This window comes from Vicia villosa, linkage group LG2, assembly GCF_029867415.1.
Source record: "Vicia villosa cultivar HV-30 ecotype Madison, WI linkage group LG2, Vvil1.0, whole genome shotgun sequence".
In the NCBI taxonomy this organism is placed as follows: Eukaryota; Viridiplantae; Streptophyta; class Magnoliopsida; order Fabales; family Fabaceae; genus Vicia; species Vicia villosa.
This window is the reverse complement of record NC_081181.1, coordinates 93264744-93275200: the sequence shown is the minus strand read 5'-3', so window position 1 is coordinate 93275200 and position 10457 is coordinate 93264744. Positions and strand designations below refer to the sequence as shown.

The window sequence follows — 10457 nt, the reverse complement described above, 5'->3', positions numbered from 1 at the left end:
AAATTGAAGAATTAGCAGAAGATCATAGGATCTTGAGAGTAAACGGGAAATATTTGAAGAGATATAAACCAAGTATGCACGAAGTAAGGATTGCAAAGACGTAGATACCCAGGGTACTACGAAAAGCCAAAATGGTCAGGCACCAAAATGGCTTCACAATCAGGAAGAATTATGGAAAGAAAAATCAAAGAAGACACCAAAATATTCTTTTCATTTCAAGCATGGGAGTACATTCATTACAAAAAGATCCAAAGAATAGGATCTGAAGTTACAAAAAAGAAGGAAGGCATAAATATATATAAAAAGATTAAACCTAAGGTAAAAACTTGCTAGTCAATCCTTTGGTTTAAATTGTCCAAAGACAACACGGGAGAAGGTTCAGCCTCGAACATATCCATGGCTCCAGAATTACGCATCAATCGGATGGGCGAGATTCCCAATACTTTGGGTTCTTCGCATACCATCGGAACTGGGAAAAATTTAATAAAAACAAAATTGCGCCATCACCATACCTTACCCGTTTTTTCCAGTAACATCTAGGGGTGTTCAAAACCAAACCAACCCAATAGAAAACCGTAAACCAAACCAAATCAAACCAAAACCGCAAAAAACCGTGTTTGGTTCGGATTTATTTTGGTCATCTTTTAACAAAACCGCATGGTTCGATTCGGTTTGCAGTTTGTATTTTGTAAATCGAACCAAACCGAATCAAACTGCATTATATTACAACCTAACTTTTACTTAACTCATTTCCTACCCAAACTTAAACCTATTATACCTTTAGCCTTATGATTACGAACAATTTTCTCTTCCTTACACATATGATTTCAGTCCTAATTTTCTCAAATCGCTAATAGGATTATTTGCTTTCTTTGCCACATACATCTTCCCTTTTCTTCTATAATCTCTACTCTCTTATATTCTTTCTTTTCACCTTCTCATTTTTATGTAAATGTTCCCTATTTCAGTTTCATTTTCATCGCACATCTTCTTCACTAATCTCTCAACTCTTTTGTTTTTTATTTTTCATCTTCACTAATCTCTCGTCTCTTCTATTTTTTTCATTATAATAATTTTTATATTATTTTATGCTATTATTTTATGTTTATTATTCCACTTTTGTCTACTTTAATTTTTACATATTAAATGAAAAATTGTTGTCAAAATATAACAAGTTTTGTTGTTATTTGATAGTGTATGAATGTCTAAATCAAAGTTCTTTTGTCATTGATATGTGTATTTATGGCTCAATAAAATATTTGTAAAAAACCGAACCAGCTGAACCGAACCAAACCGTATTGGTTTGGTTTGGTTCGGTTTTTTTCTAAAAGCCAACTGAACCAAACCAAACCGCACCGCGAACACCCCTAGTAACAGCGCCTATATGGCAGGAGGAAATATGTATTAACCCTTGTTTTTATGAAGATATCTTTCAAGAAATTTCTAAGAGCTTGTAAATGTAAACACCATGAGGTAACTTAAAGAGAAAATTTCATTCATTAATAATAAGGGACAAGGGTTCTCGAAGTACCAATTTTTCTCAAGAGTTTACAAAGGGATAAGGGACGTCCAAGGTACAAATACTTTCAAGAGTTATAAGATAGAAATAACAAAGAAAGCTAGTAAAATCCTAAATTAATCATAAGAGAGCTCAAGTGAAGTATCCATGTCATCTTGACTCTTCTTCTTCCTCAGCTTAACCTTTTCAAGTTTTTCAACGATGCTGTTCCATACACTTGCTTTCGGAGAGAGTGCTTCTTCTTGCTTTTGTCTTATTTTCTCTTCCATACCTAGTAATTGTAGCATCCTTTTTCATAAGCCATCCATCTTGGAGGAAAATTAAGTCCTATTTTTCTTCGAGTTGCTCATCAAAAATGTCTTCCATGATACCTTCTCACATTCTGAAGCTTCAAACTTGTTCTTCCAAAACTCTCTTGATTTCTTCATATTTTTCAGAGCTACTTAAAGATCTTCCATTGTTAGAGGAGAAACAACAAGTGCAACAGGATTTTCAACAGGAGGTGCAGATGTCTCAGGAAGATAAGGCATCCTAAATTCAGAAGCTCTTAAACTAATCCATTCCATAAAAGGAACAGGCTTTTCAATAGGAGGTGGAGATGTCTCAGGAAGATAAGGCATGACAAGGTCAACAAGTCTTGAACTAATCCATTCCACAAAAGGCTCAGGTGAGAGATTCCCTTTGGTTTTCCAATCTTTAATTTCTTTCCCATGACTTGGATACCAAGTATTAGCAATCCTTTCTCTAAACTCTTTATTCCCAACCCTTTCTTCAAGGAAGAATCCATCCAACAAGATATTCCTTGGATTTTTTCCATAGGAAAACCAAATTGACGATGAGCTAAAAAAGGGCTATAACGGATTCCTCCTTTTGTACCAAGAAGTGGAACATTAGGGAAATCACCACAACTATCCAAAGTCTTCATCCTACATAAATTGTTGTTGGTTTAAACTATATATGTGTTGGTGAGAGTCATAATCTTTTAAGACCATCTTTGTCGTTCTTGGAGGTCCCAAAAATCATTGGTATTTGGAAAATGAGAGATGTGCCACTTGTATAGCAAAGGAGTACAATATGTGATCATTCCTTTTCCATAGGAATTTCTTAAATGAATGGAGTAGTAAGTTTCCCCAAGCAAAGTATGGACATGGTTTCCTTTCATGAAGACTTTGATTGCATTCATATCAACAAAGTTGTCAATATTTGGGAACAAGAACAATCCATAGACAAGCAAGGCAAAGACAACTTCAAAGTCATCTTTCTTTCTTTCCTTTGAAAAGGTGAGAGCTTTCTCTATCAAAAACTGAGCAGGTAATCTTGATAATCCTCCTTTAATACCCATATTCTTCTCAATGTCATCCTTCCTTAAGTGGGCGAACTTTGCAATGTCATAAGACTTGGGATCTTCTTTCAAAATAGTAAAGGGAATTATTTAAGTAATGGACAATCCTATGATACTTGCATATTCTTCCAAGGTTGGTAAAAGTTGATAATCGGAGAAAGTAAAACAATGATACAAGGGATCATAGAATTGGACCAATGTGGAGAGAATCCCTTCCTTCATATTTATCTTGAGGAGATATAACAACCTTCTATACTTGTCACAGAACTTATCTTGAATGACATTCAAGGATCCTAGATTTCTCAACTCTTCTACCTTTAAACTCTTGAAATTGTACCTCTTGGTTTTTATTCTTTCAAGTTCCATTCCTATAATGTTTACAAAAATGGTTTCTTTTAATTCCTTGAAAGATATCTTTAGTTTAAAAATGCATGGATGTATGAATGCAAACATAGTAAAAACACGGGGTTTAAAGGTTCAACGTCACGAGCATGGAGCCAAAGGTCTACCCTTCCCAAAGGTGTGTACTATAGTTATTTTGTATCTGAAGAACAAGGTTATAAAAAGTTCCCGGACTTAAACAGTTCAACTTGGATATTATAAATGTTCCAATTACTTTCTTGTTTGGATAATATTCCAAGAGAACCTCATCCGAGTGTAGTATTGTGTAACAACCATTCTGGAATTGAATCCAAATACAGTTTCCACACTACGTCCTAATGGCCATGATTGGTTAAGATGTTTCTAGGTCCCCAGCTTCTACAACTAGTTTTAATGTAACGATGCTTTTCCAATTACTTGGCCAATAAAGATTACTTTCAAAGAGGCCTCCATTGATAGATGGATCTCAAATTTACTTCTTTGGGATTACTCCCTCGAGATCAAAATGAATTTACCATCTCCTATCATAAGTGCACTCAAATCCGGTTTAGGATTTATCTCACCACAAGGGGGAATCAAGCCCTTTCCTAATACAACCCATAAAATGTAACAAGTACTCACATAGGCAGTTTATGATAACACTATATACAATAATAATAATAATAATAATAATAATAATAATAATAATAATAATAATAATAATAATAATAATAATAATAATAATAATAATAATAATAATAATAATAATAATAATAATAATAATAATAGGAACAACCCTTCTAGGGATGGTCCAGCAATAGGTCAATTTTTCCCTAGTAGAGTCTCCATTTTTCTGTAGCGGTGTAATTTGTGAGACTGAAGCCATTGATTGACTTAGCTTGTATATTTTAACAGAGTCTTCGCCGTGCTTTATTTTTTAAAAGGAAATGGGAGTAAGAGCGAAATAAAACCCACATAAGTTTTTTAAAACTAAAACTAATAAAATAAACAGAGATTTGGGTAAGGGGGTTGTTATGCAAGGAGAAGGTTTTAAGCACCCGTCACATCTATGGTACTCCATAGGAACCTTTTTAAAATTATTATTATTTTTGTTTTTATAAAATGACTTTTTGTGTATTTTGTTTAAATAGAGTGGGAAGATGAGAAAAAAAGGTTTTAAAAGTGAGCTCGATAAGATATCGCATCTTAGGCCTACATACCCCTTAAGTGCAATAGGGAAGTTAGAGGTTTTGTAGTTTCTCTTAAAAAGAAAATAAAGAGCCAAGTGGCAAAATCTTTTTGGGTGTTGAGCTTTAACAATACTCAACGGGTTTTAAAATGTTAAGCTTTAACAATACTTAGCAAGTTTTTTTTAAAGGAGATAAACTTTAACAATACAAGGCTAGGTTTTAATAAAAGAGGTTGGTTGAGCTTTAATAATACAAAACCAATGGTTGATTTAAAAAGGTTAAGCTTTAACAATACAAAACCATTTTTAAAACAAGTGGGGTGCAAAGCTTTAACAATACTAAGCACAAAGAGAAAAGAGTTTGGAAGAGAGATTGAGTACCTTGACAATTTTAGTCAATACTATTATCATTTCTTTGGATATTTAGCAACAACTCAAGCAATCAATCAATGATGAATATCTCAAGTGGTCATACCTCAAGATCATTTCATGTATAAATGAATATGATGTGATGATGGATGGATAACATCTTGTGTATGTAGGTTAGTAAACAAACAATATATATATATATATATATATATATATATATATATATATATATATATATATATACAATGATAATACTATAAACAAGGTATATATGTACAACAATAAAAATCAACAAGCATACAAGTAAAGAAGTAGGGAAAAGATCAAAGCTACAAGTTATTTTAACATGGTGAAGCTAAGATCAAAAGAAGTTTTAAATTAGGGTTTTGAAACACACATAAACCTAGTTGATTTTAAAGTTGATTAAAAGACCAAACCCTAAATGAGAGTTGGTTTCAAGGAACATCGTACCATCAAGATGACTTTGACCTAGGCCTAATTGATTCATACAAAAAGATTAGTAAGTTACTTGGTGAAAAATATTAAAAGGAAATGATTTAAAAAGGCTTTAAAACATATTTTTGGAATTTTAAAATATATTTATAAAATAGACAAGTTAAATAAGTAGTTTACAAAAAATTAAATTAAAATACATATTTTTTCTATTTTAAATAAAATGTTAAAGTTGGTTAAAAATATAAAAGAATACAAGTGTTTAAAAAAGGGGTTTCGGCCCTCCCAAGGCTTGAACTCACGCCCTCACTTTCAACAGCTCAAAACTTGACCACTAGGCCAAGCGCCAGTTGATGATCATAAGGGCCATCCATAACATAAAATAGTGAATTCGGTGGTAAATGGTAAAAATAGAAAAATAAAACAACAAAAGTGTAAAAGGGGTGGATCGAACCCACGCTCCTATACACTAAAGCCTTAAACACACACGCTTTGCCAGTTGTACCAAACGATTAAGTCGTTTAACAAACAACCATCAATAGATTTCAAATAAAACAAGCTTCTAAAAGCTCCTGAATCTCCTTCCTCGACCTCAACTGCAACAAAGCCAAATGCAAATACTGGATGGTGATTCTGTGTTTACAAATGGGTTTTTATGACTTAGATAGCTTATATAGATGATTTGTGAGATGTTTAAATGCTTAAAAGAGCTTGAGATAACTTGTATAGCTCAACTCAATTCTATGTGCAAATGGTGAAAGTGAAAATGGGGGGAGGTGTTTTGGTGGTTACAGATGCAATGTGAGGATTGCTACAGCTCCGATGAGGGGTATGGATGATGTTTGATCACTTGTTTGGCACTGAACAAGCTTAGAATTCAAAATGGACAAGTTTAAGAAAATGAAAAATTTTGAGATTTTTGGATCAGAGGGTGTCTTTGAGAATTAAGGTGTGTTTGTTTCAAGAGGTAAGGCTCTCTATTTATAGACACAAAATGTGACTTGTAGGGGAAATCAGAGCAATTGGCTGTGTAGTTTTCAAATTGTATACTTTTGCTTCTCTGTGAAGAAAGCTTGATTTACATGGTTTCAATGCCTTTGTCATGCTTTAATCAGAATATAGGGAGGCTTCTCTACAGCTTAGGTGGTTGCTTGTTGGACTTGAATCACTTTTGGTGCAGATCAAACAAGTTGGGAGCTCAATGCAAGAGTTATTGGTGATTAAAGTCACCTTTCAAGAATGGAAGTGTGATCTTTATGCGTGAAATGGAATGATTCAATGGGAAATGATTAAAGCACTTAGATAATAGCTCAAAAGCAAGTGTAATCCTCTGATTATGGTGTTTAGAAAAAGCAAGAGGGTATGCAAGCAAGGATTATGCAGATTTGAAATGGATTTGCAAACTTGGTTCTTTCATGACTTGAATTCAAGTGTTATGGTCTCATATTCATAAATCCATATCTCTTAGCTCAAGCATTGGATGTTTGTGCTATAGGACTCTTTGGAAAGCTTGTAACACGTACTACAACTTTGGTGTTGGAATCTTCCTCAAATTCATTTTGCATATTGGTGAAAATTGGTCACAAAGTTGGAAGAAAACTAGTTTCAAACACTAAGAAATTTTTCTATGTGTTGGCCAGATTTTCATGAACCCATGTTGGAAGATTTTTTACTCTCTTCTTGGATTTTGAGGTTACTTGTGCATGAAGTTATGGTTAAAAGACTAAAAAACATTTAGAAATTTTCTAAGTCTTTGAAATTTCTCCAACTTTGACTTTTGTTGACTTTTTATTCTTGATTAATTTTCTTGATTTTTCTTAATCAAATGAATTCAATAAACATATATTAATAATTTTGATCTTTCAAAGTCCATAGTTGACCAACTTTCACAAAAGTCAAAGGCAGTCTTGAATAATTGACTTTTCCCAGATGAATTGCATTCTTGTGGATTTCAATTGAATCAAGACCTTCCCACCAAATGAATGATATGAGTGGATTGAAATGAGTCATTGTAGATCCTTGAGTTATGATTTGAGCCATGGAGTCATGTCATGATTAAAAGTCAACCCTCCAAATGAATTAGGTCAAAAACCCTAATTTGTGCACCAGATGAAATTGGGAGTTGTTGATCTTGAATTGAGCCACTCTTGGAATTTTATTATGACAAGGGAAATCGTTTGAGCACATGAGAATACTTGAGATCCTTTGTAGGCTTCAAAACCCTAATTTGCCTGAGTCTCCTGACCAGTCTCTTTGGGAAACAAGCAAAACAATCTCTTTTTTTTTTTGTATATTTTTGGTTATCAAATGATATATGTATAGTGATGGTAATGATAATGAGATTATGATGATCACAATATTATCAAAATGATGTGGGATCTCAGGGTCAAAAATTGGGGTATACAAAAACCAAACCATCACATAAACGAAAATGGCCGAGAAACAATTAGTTTGTAAATTCAAAACGAAACAAAAAATTGGTATGAACATGACAAAATTTCGAACCCTAATCCTCAAATTAAGTGTCAATTGGCATGGGGGAAAGGATCAATATAAACATAGCAACACACATGTATCAAGAAATTTCAAAGACATGAAGAAAAAATAGTAAGTCGAATATGATATTCCTGACGAGAAATCGTGTTTCTCGATGAAGAATTGCACCAATTGGTGAGTTCCTCATTTGGTTCTTCCTTTATCTCAATATTCTTCTCCTTAATGCTTTAGTTCCGTTTCGATTCCAGTTTGGATTGTGTGTTGACTCAGTGCCGCCGACTCGTCGGAGAAGAATTAATTAAAATTAGTTTTGGTTGGAACTTTTTTTAAGGAAACTTTGATTTTATTTTAATAGGATTAAATATTGTTCGTACATGGAGTATGTTTTCTGGGTTTCTGGGTTTGTTTTTAAATACTCGTTGTAGCTTTCTAGGTTTGTTTCTCAAGCTTTAACAATAGAGTTTGTTTTGCTTATACATGTTATATGATTAGTATAACTCATTTGAAATAATAAACATTAATTGTGAAATGGTTTAGTGGTAAGTTTCTATTATTTTCAAACCCAAAGACTTGGGTTTGAATCCTGGCTAAAACAAATTCTTTTAGAAAGGACTACGTTTTATAAAAATAAGGGACCAAAATGGACCCAGAGGTAAATTTAAGGGACCTAAAAGGGTATTTAGCCTAAATTTTATTAACAGAATAATGATATTCATATATATGAGAAATGAAAAACACAATATATATTTATTAAATGAGTAAAACAGTGTTTGAAAAGTGATACATGATAGTCTTCTAAGACGAGACTAATTACATATATAAATATAAATTATATATTATAAGTACTTATTATAACTAGATAGTAACAACACAAAACAACTACTTATTATTCAATTCTCGGTCCATATTCATTAACCATAGTAGAACCTAAAGGGCATAAAAGACTTATTCAATGGATAATAATAATTAATTCTCCAACTTAAGAGTTTGGTTGATATCTTCTGCAATTGCCTCAGCATCCTTTTTTACCCCAAACAAACCCTTTCTTGCTAGTCCCGCACAGTACAATCCACGTTCTCCCTTCCAATGTTTTGGAAAAGGATTTTTAGGAAATCCTTTCTCATTAAGAGCATATTTGTAATCCTTAAAAAAAATCAATCAGTTTATAATTCAAGGAGTATGAGAAATTAAAGAATATAGGGCAAGGGAAAAAATGTACCTTAAGCCATCCATTAGCTACGCTTTTGTAGCCGGTAGCAAAAACGATGGCATCAAACTCTTTCTCCATGTTGTTTTCAAAGATAACATTCTTCTTCACAATTTTTTTTATACCTGAAGGAACAACCTTTATAGCTCCTTCCTTAATTTTTTCAATGGTTCCAACATCAATAACAGCAGATTTTCCTGTAATGTTTTTTAGATATAATGGTCCTTCTTTAGGACGATAAATCCCGTATTTGGACAGATCACCATACTTGAATTTTGCACGAAGTGTAATGATTGTATCTGCAATATAAACCGGTAAATATTGCACCAAGTGCATCCCTGTACGAATCATATCTCTGGTGAAGACATGAAGCTACAAAAAAATCATTAAACTATTAATATCATGACAACGCATATATTTATCATTAAACTTATATTGGACCTAAGTTGCATGCATAAAGAAATGTCTTTACCGGATTTCGAATAACAATGGAAGTGCTAGCACCCCAGTTATGGAGATCGTATGCAATCTCCATTCCCGAGTTACCACACCCAACAACCAAAACATCTTTTGATTTATAATTTTTTCCAGATTTGTAGTATTTGGAGTGTACCACCTCTCCTTCAAATTGCTCTAATCCAGTAACATTAGGAATAAAACCTTCATTATTTTCGCCTGAGGCAATCACAAGAAACTTTGCCCCATAAACTTCCAATGTACCTTCTACGGTGTTTTGTGCTTCAACCGTCCATTTGTTTCTAACATCATCATACTTAGCAGACTCAACGACGCGATAATAACGAGGTTTTATGTCAAAATGATCGACATATTTATCTATGTATTGAAGAAATTGGTCTTTGGTTAGGTATGTTGGGCTAGAGGATGGGTGTGGCATGAGAGGTAAAGAGCAAAACTCACTAGCTAAGTGAAGGTTTAAGCGATCATAAGCATTTTTCCTCCAAAGAGAAGCATTGCACTCTTCTTTTTCAAGAATAACATGAGAGATGGAGTTTTGGGTTAGTAAAGCTGAAATTGCTAGGCCAGAAGGACCACCGCCAACAATCACAACTGTGTATTCTTGCATATTGTTGTTGGTAATCTAGGAATTAAGTATCTTCAATGTTTTTAATCAACTAGAAGTTGTAGAATTTATAAGCATGTATGGAAGCTTAAGAACATGTTTTGGTACATTGGTACATGAATGTAATAAAAAAACTTTTTGTCCATAATATTTGAATTTGACCGTGTGTTCATAATTACTATATATATTTTCTTTAATAAAACTTTCTATACGAAAAATGTCTATATTCATCTTTTTCCTCTCTTTCTCTCCGTGTATGCAATGCATTCTTCATGTTAAAAATGGTATAAAATTAGGTGATAAGATTAAATACAATATTTACTTATCCTCAATATGTAGCAAAAATATTTCAAACTTATCTATTTTAAAATACGGACCGAACCAGTTGATTAGTCTAGTTAGACAAAGAATCGGAGAATATGACAGTATGATAAAGACATA

At 33.0% G+C, this 10457-nt stretch overlaps 1 protein-coding gene across 1 annotated transcript; it reads right to left on the bottom strand.

Moving 5' to 3' along the window:
• Positions 1-8694: 8694 nt before the first annotated feature.
• On the bottom strand, positions 8695-10019 carry LOC131646440 (probable indole-3-pyruvate monooxygenase YUCCA10). The gene is made up of 3 exons (XM_058916471.1): positions 9408-10019; positions 8948-9307; positions 8695-8871 (listed from the first exon to the last, which is right to left on the bottom strand). Exons 1-3 carry the CDS (start codon positions 10017-10019, stop codon positions 8695-8697), a joined length of 1149 nt encoding a protein of 382 aa, XP_058772454.1.
• Between the last annotated feature and the right edge of the window lie 438 nt (positions 10020-10457).